General features: G+C 38.9%; 5 protein-coding genes across 6 annotated transcripts; all 5 read right to left on the reverse strand.

The window, feature by feature from the left end:
* On the reverse strand, nt 160-2443 carry LOC18610953 (F-box protein At5g49610). 2 transcript variants are annotated; one of them, XM_018119708.1, is made up of 2 exons: nt 2234-2443; nt 160-1559 (listed from the first exon to the last, which is right to left on the reverse strand). In XM_018119708.1, exon 2 carries the CDS (start codon nt 1523-1525, stop codon nt 413-415), a length of 1113 nt encoding a protein of 370 aa, XP_017975197.1. In that variant the 5' UTR covers nt 1526-1559; nt 2234-2443; the 3' UTR covers nt 160-412. The 2 variants fall into 2 exon arrangements, with proteins under 2 accessions (XP_017975197.1, XP_007046974.2); XM_007046912.2 differs by having other exon boundaries at nt 160-1566; nt 2234-2437.
* On the reverse strand, nt 3719-4521 carry LOC18610954. The gene has a single exon (XM_018122600.1). The coding sequence runs from the start codon at nt 4391-4393 to the stop codon at nt 3890-3892; it is 504 nt and encodes a 167-aa protein (XP_017978089.1). The 5' UTR covers nt 4394-4521; the 3' UTR covers nt 3719-3889.
* On the reverse strand, nt 4743-9062 carry LOC18610955 (acidic leucine-rich nuclear phosphoprotein 32-related protein). The gene is made up of 2 exons (XM_007046915.2): nt 7554-9062; nt 4743-5821 (listed from the first exon to the last, which is right to left on the reverse strand). The coding sequence occupies exons 1-2, from the start codon at nt 8655-8657 to the stop codon at nt 5552-5554; spliced, it is 1374 nt and encodes a 457-aa protein (XP_007046977.2). The 5' UTR covers nt 8658-9062; the 3' UTR covers nt 4743-5551.
* On the reverse strand, nt 9602-13037 carry LOC18610956 (plant-specific TFIIB-related protein 1). Its single transcript, XM_007046917.2, has 3 exons — nt 12309-13037; nt 11056-11214; nt 9602-10634 (listed from the first exon to the last, which is right to left on the reverse strand). The coding sequence occupies exons 1-3, from the start codon at nt 12894-12896 to the stop codon at nt 9801-9803; spliced, it is 1581 nt and encodes a 526-aa protein (XP_007046979.2). The 5' UTR covers nt 12897-13037; the 3' UTR covers nt 9602-9800.
* Nucleotides 13291-16508, reverse strand: LOC18610957. The gene is made up of 3 exons (XM_007046918.2): nt 16119-16508; nt 15808-16023; nt 13291-13652 (listed from the first exon to the last, which is right to left on the reverse strand). Exons 1-3 carry the CDS (start codon nt 16362-16364, stop codon nt 13572-13574), a joined length of 543 nt encoding a protein of 180 aa, XP_007046980.1. The 5' UTR covers nt 16365-16508; the 3' UTR covers nt 13291-13571.

The following is a 16703-nucleotide window of genomic DNA, read 5'->3' on the forward strand; positions in this document are numbered from 1 at the left end:
TTAAAGTTGATTTCTACTTTTCTTGTACTAATATGCAAATCACGTCAAGTCCTACTAGGTTTCTCAGTTATCTGAATTCTTTACCCAATAGCTTGTTACTTTGAAATTCCTTTTGACTAGGCTCGTCCTCAAGTAAGTCCTTAAAGGACCAGCAAAGTCTTCAATTAATGCGCTATCCTTATCTTGATTAAAGGAGTTGTGAACAGAACCAGAACTACAGCTACTCACAGATCATTGGGAGTAGAAGAAGACAATCCTTACTACAGGCACCCAAAAAGAAAAAAAGAGAACACAGAAACATGTACCAAAAAGTTGCACTAATTTTATATCTTCCTGATTATAAGAATCGGAGATCGTTTGGTGTTCTTCTCAAAACCGGACGGTATCCCATTCGCAAGAGAAAAGAGGCTAACTAGAGCTCAACAAGGCTATTCACATAAACAACAATCCCTGCATCGCTATCAATGTTAACTTCACCCAAAGAATTAGAGGCCTTTTTCTTCATGTCATAAGAATAAAATTTGTTCCCATTTCGAAGCAACACCATGTCATCACCTATAAACACCACACCTCCAGAACCATGACCATATCTACCAGAAAAATGATAGGGAGTATAACTATATGATTCTGCAGCCACTGTGGGATCTAGATTGATGTCAGATTGGATTTCTACCCAGGTCCTGGCATCGCTGTGCAATCGCATGGTATTCGAGTGAGTATTAGACAGCAAACTCACAACTAATCTCTGACCACGTACATAAGCTGCACAAAGCTTTCCACTCATCATGCCTAAGGCCCCAGGTGCAGAAGAGAGGAGCTGAGACCGCTCTGATGTGAGATCAAATGCAATAACTCCTTGACTTGACAGCCAATAAACAGTGCCATTCACATGAACACCCGACTTCGGCAGGAGCTTCCAATCACCAAAGCAAATCTCACCAGGATTTCTCCATGATCCTTTTTCAGAGGAATAGATGTCAAACTCATATCCACCAAGTTCAGATGGAAAGGCACAAACCAGCTTATAGTTAGCAATGAAGTTCAGCAATGATGGTTCAAATAGGAGCACTACAGCAGGGTCAGGCCCATGATCAGCACCTGGTTTTGGAAGTTCTTTCCATCGCTTGGTAACAGGATTGCAGATGTAGTAAGCCCGGTACCCAGTACGTCCCTGGCAACACAGTAGCCCATTGCAGGAGGCCCGAATATCAACAGGTTCAGGCAGAAACGTTAAAGATGGATCTGGAACACCATAAGCCATGGGGTCAAGAGACATGAATGATGGCACGCCTGCTTGTGTTTGATAAAAGAAACCAGAAGTAGAGTGGAAAGAATTTGATTGATTGTGAGCAAAGAAAGGTGTTGATATTTGAAGCTCCCATTCCCGACAAACTCCAGTGCACCGAAAAAGTGATTTAGCAGGAAGGTAACGAAGGGCATTCTCCCTTATTATATCTTTTAAATCCAAGTACATCTTGCAGTTATTGTTCCCATAGAAATTAGGCCGCATCTTTCCTTTATCCATTTTAACTCGAAGTTTCCCCACCTCACTCCTCAAGCTGCAGCCTAACGTCAACAATTTATCAGAATTACTTTACAACATGATAACAGGAACAGGAAAAAGGGGGAAAACATGGAAAATTACCTACCGACATGAATGGTTAAAATCTGAGACTAAGATATGAATACTAAAAAACTATTCACAGTTCAAGGATGAGTCAAGGTGAGCACACTAATTCACTAAGAAAATCTACCTTCAGAAATCAAAAGGTGGGGTTTTTTAAGAAAAATCCTTCATGCTGACAAACATTTTCCATTCTCACATATAAAAAAAAAAAATCAATTCCGACACGATTAAAGTACTAGAATTCCGTATACCTCAACCAAATCCCAATATTGCTCAGTATTCAGAAGTACACAAATTTAATAGCTGAAATCCGTACATTAAAAAAAACCAATGATTTTGATCAAGAAAAGAGTATTTTCTCAGCAACCAAACACGCCCTAACCACATCAACCTAATCCAAAGCTAAAAACTAAGAATTAAAGCCAACAATCCAGATCCTACTTGTGAAAAAAGACAAAAAAAGAAGAAAAGAAAACCAAAATAGAAAATAACTTAAAAGGAGGCAAAGACTGCATTAATTAGAAAGTTTTGACATTTACAGTAGCGTTTAACAAGATAATCAAAGATAAGACAGCGATTATAAAGAGGTTGAGTGAGAAGCGATACCTCTTATTGCTTTCGATCGAGACTTTGGAGAGAAGTTTCTATGAGAAGTTTTGATCGAGAAGAGAGTTTTTATTTTGTTTGGGTTTTTTCTTTTATTCTGTTTGGGTTTTTTTTTTTTTTTTTACAGTATTGTGTAGTTTTGTTATTATATAATGTCTGTTATGGATGGGTCTTTATATAACTACTATAGTTGTGTTTGTTTTAAATTTTTTTTTCGTTGGATTTATAAGTTTGTAGTGTTCGTGTTTGTTTTAAATTTTTTTTCTTAAATTTTGGTTGGAGAGGTGGATTAGGTCGATGATTGATTTTTTTTTTTTTTTACATTTATATTTTTTATTTTTTAATTTTAGTTTTTTAATATTTTTCTAATTTTTTATAAACTTCAAAAAAAATTTAACATTTATTAATTCAAAAATAAAAAATAAAAGAATCTAAATAAATAAATTTTTAATTCAATATTTAATTAAAACGATATAATATATCGATTCATATAATTTTTCATTAATATCATAATATATCATATGAAATGTATCTTGTATCATATATTAATAATTTTTATTTTAAATATAATGAGTATGTAATGCTTTAATTTGGAAAAATAATATAATAGAATACATACTATTTTTTTTTATAATTGGAGGAGGAGATTCAAACTCTACTCTTTAAATAAAAGATTATGTACCAATCAATTAACCAAATACTCAAGTATTAGAATATATACTAATTATTATTAAAATGTATAAGATAAAGACACAAAATGCTGTATTAATTATAAAGCTTTGACATTTAAAAATAGAAGCGTTAATAATCTTAATTAACAAGATAATCAAAGATAATACAGCGATTAAAAGGAAATGAAAGCGGAATCATTAGAGAAGGAACTTCAGTGAGAAGCGAAACCTCGACCGGATGTTTTTGTTTTGATACTGTTGATTATCGACAAGGAAGCTATTTGATCGAGACCTTGGAGAGAAGGTTTTGATTCTATTGGGGCCTTTTTTTTTACTTACTGTATAAAAAAGAACCGGACTCCAGCTTGACTGGAGCTCCAAGTCTATAGGACTGTTTGGACACACGGATTATGTAACCTATTACCGGATTATGTAAAACTAGTGTTCTAGCTTATTAATTACAGAAATTTTTTTAGAATATAAACATAGACTAATTTTTAGTAGGTTTTTTTGTATTGAAGACATAAAAATGGGGAATAAAAAAAATTTTGACTTTGTTGAAAGTTGGTAGAAATTTACGAATACTAGGAACATTTCTGGTCCATTTTTGCTGTGTATCAAAACTAAAAAAGGGAAAAGAACCATGGTAGATGAAAAATCCTTCTGACTCTAGGTCAAATGGTTGCATGTTCGGTTCGCTGTCAATTTGTAAAATCATTGTCTAGGCCTCATTGTTGCAAATAGGCTAATAACCACTCAACTTGCAGATATATATATATTTATATATATGTTAAGCAAACCAGTTGATAGAAAATGGAAAAAAGAAAGAAAAAAAAATCCCATTACATAACTTCTTTGCAATCCTTAGGCACCAGAGTCTAATCAACCATGTGAAAAACAAAAACTAGAATAGTTGCAGCTTGGAGCAAAATCCATGGCCACAAGCACAAGATAGAGCGGTAGTGGCTCATACCACATTATCTCCTTAGCCGAAGCACTGGTCACTCGGGAGAGGTCCGGGAATGGAACCGTTCTGAAAGAATTGCAACCCGAAAACGATCAGAATGGCGAGCAAAGACAGGAATGATAAACCTTCGACAGCACCCAACAACCCAAAAGGCCCATTAGGCAGACCAGAGCCAGTTTTGGCTTTCGTGAACAGAGACCAACCCACGATCCCCACGACTGTTAGGTAGCTCACACCTTCCAGTGCACCTATAGAGCCGCCTGGACCCGGGGGCAGACCACACCCCGTCGTCTTGAGCGTGTAAAGGGACCAGGCAATCACTGGGTTGGCAACCAGGCCACTGCCTACTGCTGCTTTCTCTATAACTCCATTGCCGCTTTCACTGGTCTCCTCTGCCATGCCTAGCACTTTGAGCGGAGTCTGCAATCTTGGCCTTTTATATGTGACGATGAAACGATTGCGTTTTAGTGAAAGTAGGGAGGTGGATGCTGGTGATAGTAGAAGCATCTTTGAGGCATCCATGGCCAGAGGGGAGAGAGAGAGAGGGGAAGTTCGCTTGGTGTCAGCCTATTTCTTGGGTGGTGCTGCCAATTTTGCTAATTAAGTTACTACCTTATCCACCCTTGCGAAACATACCAAGTGGGGACTCGCGAGGGTCTTCATCGGTCTTAGGCCATTCACCATTTATCTTCGAAAATTTTAAATTCTTTTCCATTAATACCAGAAACGTGATGGAACTTCAGAGCAATTTTTAATTTATGAGTTAAGCTAAATTACACTTGTCTAAATTACAAATATACCATACATTGTAATATCAATTTACTAACAAACAAGCTACCTCCTTTATGTCAAAATTTTGTTTTTCCCAATATAAAAGAAACAGTTGGTTTTACCAGCAACAAGTAAACTACAGAGATGCGAAACTTTACAATGAGAGAAGGGAGAGCTCGAAGGGTAATCAACGATACCATCATGTATTCACAGAAAAGAATCTGTCAATCCCATGTCACACATGACCGTGAGACGAAAGAAAAAAAGTACCTGATCCTTATTAGCGATCAACCTCTTCCTCTAGGCCCTGATAGCCACATGGCCAACGTGCTTCAGCTCATAAATAAAAACCATTCGACCAATTACAGCTTGACATGTGGGCTAAATAAAGTACCGAGCTGGTCAATTGCCTGAAGCCCACTTGGTTTCAATAGGGGGAGCCGAGGATGATAACTATCTACAATCGTTTTTATCACTGAATCTTTCAAAAAAAAAAAAGAAGCAAAACCCCTCCCCCGCCCCCCCCACCCCCCGCCTCGGCCAAAGACGAAAAAACAAAGATTTTTTATCAAGTTCTCTTTTCCCTCCATTCTTCCCCTTTAGAAAAACAAGACCCCCGACTCCTGAGAGCTAAACATGGGCGGTAAAACCGTCGTAACTGCCATTTGAATTAACAAATAGTAACGGCTATATAAGAAAGGGCAAGCGCGAGAAAAAGGCTAACGACTTTTCGAACTAAGGCATGTACCACCCAAGATACAATTCCTTTTCACCTAAAACATTTGTCCAATAACACAGCCAACATCACTACCGAGACTGACTCTATCAACCAATCTAACATCAAGTTTCCCCTGTTTCCAAGCTTTTTAAGCATTAATAAAACATCTAACTCGGGAAATTCAGAAAGTGCTAACGATGCTTCTTCGATGCCTTTGCAAACTCAACAACATCGTCTTCCTCCTCATCATCCTCACCATCACCGTCCTCAGCATCATCACTTCTCTTTCTCTTAAGATGGGAAGTCGATGGCAGCACCTGAACTTCCTCATCATCTTCAACTTCCTCCTCCTCTTCTGCATCTTCTTCTTCATTCCCTGGGTCCATATCACTACCTCCAGCATCATGTTCTTCAGCCTGGCCCACTGGTTGAACCAGGTAACCTTCACCAAAGTCTTCATCCTGACATTCCATTCAAGAACAATGAGTTAAAACAATTTAATTATTTCATCAAAAGTATCGCAATCACCACAATAAAATGACATTTAAAGCATGAAAAGAGAACTATATTCAAAACAAAGATTATACCAGATATCTAAGACTTGAAAACAGAAATAAAAATTAATCAGCACTGCAATCAGCCAAACAATCCAGACAGACCCTTAAACCCTCCTCTTCAATCCCCTCCCAACACACTCAACCTTCCAAAACAAAACAAAAAGCAGTAGTTCTATTTGTCTGCACAGCAACACGTGTTAGCCAAAATAGCTCATAACTGAGATGTTAATAATTACAGTTATATCGAACAATTGATGAACTCAACCACTACAACAACACAACCAGAAATACTCACATGCCAATAATTTTTCAAATGATATATAATAAGAAGTTTCTAATCCCTGAGCAAAGGCCACTCCACCAAGAAAGTAATATGCATGCATAAAAAAGCCAAAAAAGTTAAAAGCAAGGGATATATCAACTAAAATTTCCAAAAACTCCATAATCCCCTCAAGATAATACAGAACATCACTGACAAAGCAGCCACTGCATTAGAAAGATGCTTATCAGCTTTACAACTGCACTTTAACTGCAATCCACAGAACACAAAGTTGCCAACCAAATTGCCAGGGATTTCTATATAAACTGCTTAGTAAACCAAAGTAACATTCTCACAGAACCAGAAGACAAAAATAACGTAACATTAAAAAAAATTGAATCAACTCAAGGAAAATTATTTTAGAGAAAAAGCTGAAAATTTTCTGATGCTAGAGTCATAACAAGATAAGGCACACATCACCTACACAGGACAAGTTAACAACTATATTCTCATGACAAAAAACTTGCTAAACAAGGGACTAAAACACACTTCAAAGACAAAAAGCCCAATTCACCTTTTCTGGATTATTTGCTCTGGTAAAGAGCACGTATGACAACAAAGATCAATAGTTGAGGAAGGGTTGATATATGACAACAAAGATCAGTGTTTCCAGAAAAACATTTGACAAGGCTTGCTCTAAATTAAAAATCCAAAACCAGTATGCTTTGAAGTAATTTCTGTACTGTCCTCACCCAGCAAAGACTTGCTAGAATGACTGTGAACATGATTTGAAAATTAGAACTAATCAACTAGAAACTACCAGATATATTATCAAGCAAAAGAAGTATAAAATCACCAAAAAAGCATGTTAAAAAGGGTTAAAAAAAGTGTTTATATGAGCTCTTTCATGGGGGAAAAAAAATCCACATATATGATTTGTATGAACAAAATTAATCAGTGTAACAAAACGCCTGACTGTGAATAAAAGCCTATATACTTAAAGCGCAAAATTCATGGCTAGTAGCGAGACAGAAACACAGCACTCATTCTCCTCTTGGAGGTTTTAGAGCAACATAGGCACACAGCAACAAGCGTATACGCCAAAAATAATTTCTGTTAAGATCTGTAAGACCAAGAAAAAAAATTATAACCAACGTTGTAGAGATTCCACAAGTAATAGCAAAAAACAGCATTCAGAACTTAGCAGCACAGCCATGTCGTCTCCCTCTCTTGACAAATCTAAAAAGGCCATTTCAATCAAACAATCAACCCAATTTATGAGACAAACACAAACACAAACAGTAAGCAGAAAGTACGAATTAAAACACATCAATTAGATTAAACCAGAAGCTTGTTGCAAGCAATAAGGAATCTCACCTCATCTTCACCCTCTTCTTCATCTTCAAATTCCCCATCATCTTCAACACCTTGCTCTTCCTCACCAGTCTCACCATTATCATCGTCATCCCCATCATCTTCTCCATGTTCATGCCCATCAATCTCCCCTTCTGTGCTCGTCAAACGCCCAGTACTCTCCGGCTCAGCAAAATCACCTTCATCATTATCTACCTCTTCCTCCTCATCATCCTCGTCGTCGTCATCATCCTCATCATCCTCTACCCCATCTTCCTCATCATCACTATCCTCAATCTCATGCACTTCCACAACATCATCTTCCTCATAATCATCATCAACTTCCTCACCTGAATCATTATCATCATCATCATCATCCTCTTCTTCTTCATCTTCATCTCTCCGTACTTCCTCAATCCGAAACCCGTTAGCCTCATGGCTTTGCCCATTTACTCTTCTACCTGTCTCTGTCTCTTCTTCATCCGCATCGCTCTCTTCATCCTCATCAACATCAACAATCCCTTCCCCTCCTTCACTATGCCCGTTATTTATTCTGTACGTCCTATCCTCACCGTCGATTTCCCCACTCCCAGGATCATCTTCATCGTCCTCCTCTTCATCTTCCTCCTCATCATCCGACTCCGGCCTTTCATTCTCCTCCGCATCCATTTTATCCAAATATTTTAACGATTTTATTAACCCAAAAACCCTAGATCGATAATCCTTAACTCTGGTAACCGGACACTCATAAAGATCGAGGGAGACAAGCTTAAGCTGGGCAAGCGGGGCAAGATCCTCGATGTATTGAATCCGATTGTTGGACAGGTCGAGGTCTCGGAGCGAGTCGAGGCCAGCTTCGACGAGGAACTCGAGGCCACCAGCGATTCTGTTATCGGAAAGGATAAGTTTCTGGAGATTTCGGAGGCGAGGAAACTGTTCTAGAGATGAAACGCCGATGTTGGCGATGGAAAGATGTTGAAGATTCTCGAATTTTTCCAACAGACTCGGCGGTGGGAGGCGACCCTGAACGCACTTCACCGCACCGTCAAGTGTTAAGGTTCGAGCCGCCGCGTGGTCCGTTTGCCCGTCTAAAGCTGTCTCCACCGCCCTCTCCCAGATCTCGTCCATCAAATACGGCGCCGTCTTATCTCATATACCCCTATTTATATAAACAAATATTGAATTCGAGCTTCTTTACCTATATTTCGAAAGGAATAAATGGATTTAAAGGGATGGTTCAAAACGGAAGAGATTGAGGAGCGTCATTCCAATAAAAAGAAAAGAGAAAACAGAAATTCAAAGAAAGGAAGCTTAAAAATGGCGAAAAACAGAAAGGAAACCCTAACCCTAGATTTTTGAAGATCGAGAGTAAGTTTGGCTTTTAATCTGTTTCAACGGCTTAAAACCCTAGAGATTTTTTTCCAGACGTACGGTCTCAGTTCTTTCAAGTTCCAAGCGCTTGAGAAGGAGAAACACACAGATGTAAATTAGAAAAAAAAAAAGAGAAACCTAATTTTGATTTCCTCTCTTCCTCTCTCTCTCTCACTCACTTTTCTTTTTCGGTTTTTTTTCCCTTTTTTTGATTTTCTTCGTTTCTTATTGGCTAAGGGTGGGCTAGTCGGGATAAACCTCAGAGAGAAAAGGTGGGGGCTCGTGGTTCGTGGTTAGGGTTAAGGGCGCGGTTTTGTTTAAGGGAGGGGGGGGTGGTTTTGTGAATTATTGGAGTGAGGTGAGCCGTTGGTTCGAGGAGGACACGGATCGCTGACGTGGACTAAATGAACGGTGGAGATTGTAGGTGGGTGTGTTTGTTCTCGGGAAGGATGTAGGTAGATGAGAGAGAATGAGCTGGGCCGCAGGGCCTCGCCAGGTTTGACACGTCACTTGAGTGTAAATATCTGGGAGGGTTTAAGGTAATGCCATTAAAGTTCCAAGAAATTTCGGAAATGCCATACGGGGTTATAGACAGCTGGATTAGCTAAGCATTACGAGGGATTGATGGTTCAAAAATATCGAGAGTCACGTCTGAGTCTGACGGATCACGGGCCCTGGCCTGCCATTTTCAAAACCAAAAGTTCAAAATCAAAATAAATTCTTTGGATTCCATTCTTTCCTTCTTCTGCCTACCACAACAAATTCATGCATTCTAGCACAAGCACGATTATGGGCATGTAATGCAGGTATATAAATAGAAACAACTCTAACCTCATCTACTAATTATGATGTTCCACAACAATTTATACCAAAGAGAGAATGGACAAGTTCTATTTTTACTTATGAGTCTCCACCCTGATTGGTATTTTTACTTCCATTTTGGCTCCCCGGTCCTTTGAGTTCTGCATAACCTGGTGGCAACTTTGGCGGATGCACAATTGGCATGTTCGGAGTAGGCCCTGATGAGGGTGGTGAACGAAATGGCCAAGTGATTGTACTCACATTTGAAGCTGGAGTGGTTGAGAACTGGCTTGGCCTTAGAGAACTAGTAGCACCCTTGCTATCGATCTTGGGCTTATCCCCCTTTTGCTCCAACTCTGGACAGCTCGTTTGTGCCTCGTTGATGTCTGCTCGAACGATGGTTTGGTTTCTATCTCCTGCTGTCCAAACACCAGGTGGACCAAACTGAAGCCAGGGCTGCCTGTAATGTGGTGGCCGGTTCAACATAGCAGTATGGGTTCCAGAAGGGTTGCCGTTGCTTTCTGCATCATCCTTGCCTCTAGCTTGAAGGCCTGGTTCCAACGTTTCAATCTGCTTATTTGGTTTGGAGTCTTGCTGCTTATCTCTCTCCACTGAAGAAAGGTCAATTGGATCAACTCTAGGCCCTGAAGATCGGCCTGTGGCAATTGTAGTTGTGGGAAATGCTTTCTCTGGAGGGACAGCCGGAGTATAATTTGATGGAAGTAGATCATCCCAATTTTCTAATAGTTCCTTGTAGACTTTTCGAAGGGTGACCTCCGTGAGACCTGTCACCTTACAAATCTCAGCCTGTGTCTTGCGTTTGTCTTCTAATTGGCATGCCAGATATATAGCAGCTGCAGAGATGCTGATTGGATTCCTCCGAGTGCAGAAGCATTTGTTGATAACAACTTCTCCAATATGAGTTGCCAGCTCCTGAAAAAAAATTAAGACTCCATTACAGCCATCTTCAATCAAAAACAGAACCTAATAGCAGGAGCTTAGAAAAACAACTGAATCAAGCATCATTTATTAAAAGAGTAGGTCGGCACCACACTTGATATTTACATCCATATTCTTCAGCCACCATATACAGATACCAAGAAATTATACAGTGTAAAATTCAATTATGATCGTATTACAAACTTTCCTGACAATTTGCATACATTTCGAGGTAATCTCTCACATGTCCTATCTAATTTTAAGCAATTTTGATGTTCATTTTAAATTTATCTGCAACATCTTCCATTGTAATTATCAAAGCATAAGCACATAGAAAGGGTTATAACTTCTAATAGCTACAATTCACCTTCATCAACAAAAATAACTAGGTCCAAGCAGTGACTCTTAATTGTACCTGTGCAGATTTGTTAAGCTGAAGGAGAGTGCAAAATCTTGGCATATGGACTGATATTGAATTACTATTGATAGGCTGACTTAGTTGTAGAGCTTCTCCCAATATCTTTATGTACTTGCCTATCTCTTTCTGCGGTACATTGGCAGCAATGGAGATTTCCTGCCATTTTAGAACAGTCCTTAGCGATGCTTTAGAATAAAAGAAACGGGACAAATTACATGCAAAGAAAAACATGTAAGATGAGCAATGCTTTACTGTCTACCCTACATAAGCAACATCTCCGTCAACACTCCCTCTTAAATTTTCCCTTTTAAGGGCTCAAAATACTAAAAGAACATTGAAAATAAAACAAGAAGCATTTCATTTCGAGAATTTGAGAGACTCACTCTCAGGAGTTCTATACTTTAAGACTCCAGGTTTTCTTATATACTCATTTACCACCTCAATTCCTCATAAATTTTTACCCACACAGTCATCATTACCTTGATTTACCTTAAGGGTTGCCAGGTTCTCCGATCAATCCCACCTCTCTACTTCCTCTCTTCATTTTCATACCAGTCCACTTGTCCACGTTATTATTCATAAGAGCAACCATGCCACCACCTCTCATGAAACTGAAATCTCATGTAATAGTGAAGAATGATACCTAAGGAACCTTAGCTTCGTCTTAAAACAAAGTCACAAGAGATAAAAGTGCAATACTTTTTAAGAAAGGTATCTCCGGACTACTAATCACATATAGATCCTGCTTACAACACTACAGGGTAATACTACAAGATGCAAATCCCAAACTCCAGAAGTGGTAGTTGAGAGTTTAAAGTATAGCATGCAATTAGGTTCTTGTCACTCATTTTCTTTCTCAATTCTCACGAGAATTGACCCCAAGCAACAAAAATTTGCAAACACTTGAAACATATAAATATGCATTACCACATTATTTACAGCTATCTTACAATAAAATTGCATCCCATGTTTCTAAACCAGACAATGAAACTTAAATCAATTCAAACGGGCATAAAAACGATCTCAACTATGTGAGCCAAATGCAGGCTCTCTTAAGGCATTGAAAATCCAATTCCTAGCTGTGATAACAATATTAACTTACTAGAATTTCAACTAAATTTAAATTACCATCATTAACATGAACAATTCAAATGCAAAACCTCACTTAATCAACAGAGACGCTATTTCAACAAAAAAGAAGTATGAGTGTCAGTATATATATAGTTATAAAACAGAAATGTGAGAACTACCTGGAGGGTTCGGGGCTCTTGAGCTTCCCTAATGGCCTGAACAAGAGCAGCAGTAGCAAGCGCCTCAACACTCCGGTTCCTCAAACAAGTGGCCGAACAACAATCCCTAAACAACTGAAACGCGTGATCCGATATGTCGCAATCCAACCCCAAAATCGACGCCACGTCAATAATCTGCATATACGCCCTCAAATTATCCACCACAACCGTCGACGATGACGTAGACGATGGCGCCGAAGACGAAGAAAGCTCCAGAGTCCGTTCGAGCTCGGCGAGGTGGCCGGAGAAGGAGAGAGAGGAGCGGAGGAAGAGTGGGCTGGGCTCGAGGGACCATGTGGAAAACGCCGTGATAAACCCCGTGGGCTCAAACGGGTCGTCTTCGTCGACTTGGAAGGCGGAAGCGAGAGCGGGGATTTCGGAGGTGACAAGGCAGAGAGGGGTGTCTTGAGCACGCACGTGGAAGAGGTGGTGGTTCTGGAATTGGCGTTCTTCCACGACTCGACCGCACGAGGTGCACTCTGTTATAGACCGGCCCGTGGTCGTCGTGGCGCACCGACCTTGCGCCGCCGAGCAATATGGACACTTCATCGGTGGTTGATTTGTTTGTTCCTCTGTCTAACAACCGCGAGAAAGAAAATACGAGAGTGGACCAGCATTTATTTAGTTATTTATTTTTAATTACAATTTAATTTCGAATTTCTTTAGTTCAGAATTTATTGGAGTGTAAGAAACTAAATTGCCCATTTTATGATATAGTGTCAATAGTTAATATTAAACATTTAACTTTTCAAGAATTGTAATTCTTCAGTCTTCACACGGTCCGATGATAATACCATATGGAGAGAAAAAACAGCTCTCTTCTTAACAATAATCCAATTTAATTAGCTTGGAGCAAGGTTCTACCCTTGTTTCACTGCCCGTGCCCGCCGGGCATGAAGAAAGGCTTGGTAAGAGAAAGAATCTGGCATTACTTGGATACATGTAAAAGAAATCTCTTCAAAATTTTCTCGCTTCCATTTATCAGGCTAAGGAAGATGATTGTTTCAGTTTTACCATCCACAAGACAAGATCGTGACAGCAAAATTTTTAAAAAGAATTGAGAGCCTAACTAAATAAATACATAGTTTGTTGCTGTGAGAAAAATGTGAACAACTATGGTTTTGCCGACCACTACCTCTGACAAACTTGGGCAGCACACGAGCAACTGAGAGTTACAAAAATAATAAAAAGACTTGGAAAGCCTCGGATCCAGCATTCTTCACATCATTGACCACTTCCGATAGAGGCTACCTTGGATCCTCCTTTCTCCGATCGTTTCAGACCCTTGCTCAGTTCCCTTGCGTTCTGCCAACATAAACATAGTAAACAAGCGAGGTCAATACAAAGTTAATTTCCATGCATGTCTCACTCTAACAACAGAAAACAGCAGTTAACCGACATAAAATAAAGTATTTAATATTTCTGTAACTCCAATTGTTTCTGCAATCAAATTCACCTTAAGAATTAGAATGAATAAGATATTTTACCCTCTGACTGAATCGTGATAACATGATAAAGTTCTCTACTACGGAATCATTCATTCAGACATTGAATGCCATAGAGTTTAACCACCACGAAAACTTAACATTGAGAGAAGGAAAACTTGTGGGCAGGGTCTTGGAGACGGTTCACACTTTTCAATCCAGAGATTCAATTCTATTAATTCAATAATGAGCATTCAATACCATCCACCCATGACCACACAGTACCTCATAATCTTTTAGATAAAAAGGTTCTATGATTTAGAACATCCCTATGGTTCATCAAATGTAACTTGATTGGTTACACGAGCAGCCATTAAGTTAACCAATGTGACCCCAGACAAAGTTATAGAATAAATGGCACTTCAACGAATTCGATTAAATGATATCTCAAGTGTAAAAGTAACTACATTATCTATCTTTCAAAAAAAAAGGTACCTACATTATCACAGGACTCCTGTGGGGACAGTCATTAGGAATACAGCAAAAATGCAAATTACCATAAGATTCAACATGCTGAGAGACGCTCATAACATAAGAGCATGGAACATAAGTTATTCGGAATCTAGATCAAAGCAAACAGCCAATCTTTGTGCTTACACTAAAATATTATGCACCTTCCCACACAAGACTACAACCTCAACTTACTGGAATTATTCCTTAAGAAACTCCAAAATTAAAGGGGTGAAGAATACATAGTAAGAAAGAAGGAATGCTCCAGTATATTGTTTCTTTCCTTAACAAACATGGTAAAATAAAACGAACCAAGAATGTCTACAGCTGCAAATTCACGTCAAATTCAGATATGATCCAATTATCAAACAGGTTGGGTGGCATAAACCTACATTTTAAATAATTGAATTAATCAGATCCATTTGACTGTTCAGCATGAAATTTGACCATCCACTGGTCTCATTCAGTTGACGCAATCTTATTCTTTTCAGCCTTCTGTACCAAAGAATTCTATATTATAGAGAAACTTGAAGCACCAAATCCAACGCCTCCATCCCAATTACAAAATATTGTGAACAAACATTCCAACCTCCTCACAACACCTAGACAAACGTCAATTAATTGTATTCAAACTCTGGAGGGCAAAAATTGTTCAGATGAAGATCAATTACAGCTTTGTCAGAACTAATTTCTCCCACATATAGAGGCCAAGATGTACTTTGCATTCATCAAGGTCTATATAGTTGCTAATCTATTATGGATTATTAAAAACTTGAAATTCCTTAATCCTCTAAGAGAATCGATAGAAGAACTTAACAAGAAATGCTAAAGCAAAAAGAAAAACAAGGACTCTATAAAAGATTAGCAACAAAAATGTCTTAACTCCTTTCTTGGAACATAATGAAGATCAAATCAACTAACTAGTCCCAAACTAGTTGGTGTCTGCTACATGCATCAAAATTCTAGATCCCACTAGCTTAACACTAAATCCTCAAAAGAAAGATGGCGTTATTAAACAACTAAATGAAAGATTGTACACTTGGAGGATCAGAAGGCAGAAATTATACTTCAATGCAATACAATGGAAATTGCATATAAAACAGCAAACCAATAGTAGGCAGTAAAATCAATTCTAATGAAAGGAAATTAAGCTACTGACCAAATGTAATTGCAAAGCAACCTAGTTGTTCTTCTGGTCATATGCAATTAGAAATCAAATTTCATCCCAAACGAAACTTTGGTGAAAATAGCAAACCAGTAATAGGTATTAAGATCAATTCTAAAGAAGGGAAAGCCCAGTCAAGCTACGGGCCAAAAGTAATTAGTGGAAAACCCAGTTGCTTTTTTGGTAATTTACATTTCATTGGACAATCACATGTTAAGCAAAGCAAGTTTTTAACCAAATGCTGAAATGCATGAATAGCGACAATTATTCTAGATCAACAAAACTAATATAATAAAGAAATAATATATGATATCCTTGCAGCAAATCTGCATAATTCACAACGAAAACACTCGATCCTCACCGTTGATTGGATGGGAGGAGGATCAAGATCGACGGAGCGGATGGACATCTTAGCGATCTCAGTGATTGCAGCCTCTCTAACCCCAGGCACGTCACTGGTCAACTCCTCGTAGGCAGCCTCAAACGCCTCTTGCCAAAACCTCGGTAATCTGATCCGACGGCTGTTAGTGTACACATCCCACATGTGCTTCACCACCTTCTCTCGCTCCTCCATTTCCTTCACAAAAAAAAAAGGGAAAAATGAAGAATATTTATATCTATTTTTTGGACAAATGCCAAGTTAGACAGGATAAAAATTTGAGGGGAACATACGAGGACGTCTAGATCGTCATGGATGGGGCTATCGAGATCATCGGAAAGACGGTTGAGATTACCGGCGGACCACCGGAGAGTTACGGTGCCGGTGAACATCGACCAGAATGCCAGCAACAAAATCGCTGCTAATGCCCAGAACTTATAACGGCCTTTACCAAATAGACTCGAATCTGAGCTTTCCTTTTTCACATACGCCGTGCCCGTTGTTGCCGTCGTCGTCGGCACAGTGTCATCATCCTTCATTTGGAATCAGAATTGGAAACAAAATCTTTTTCTTTTTTATTTTTTGGAAGCTAAATTTTGTTTTATACTTAAGTAGGAAAATGGAGTAGGATGTGGGAAAGAAACAACAGGAGGGGGTTGATCATGATTTGCCGTTTGGAGGCAACGGAATTAAATTATTGTAATGATACTATTTGCGGGCCAGCACACTAGATTAATTCCCCTTTAGTTTACCTTCATCTGATTTGGAGAGGATACTTACCGTCCGATGTGAATGTGATGACAGATTTTAACGGTTTTGAGAGGGTACTTGTCAATTTCTCATGCAGCTTCACGACAGGGCCACCGACGCTGCGCGGA

The sequence above is a fragment of the Theobroma cacao genome, chromosome 1 (assembly GCF_000208745.1).
Source record: "Theobroma cacao cultivar B97-61/B2 chromosome 1, Criollo_cocoa_genome_V2, whole genome shotgun sequence".
NCBI classification, from domain to species: Eukaryota; Viridiplantae; Streptophyta; class Magnoliopsida; order Malvales; family Malvaceae; genus Theobroma; species Theobroma cacao.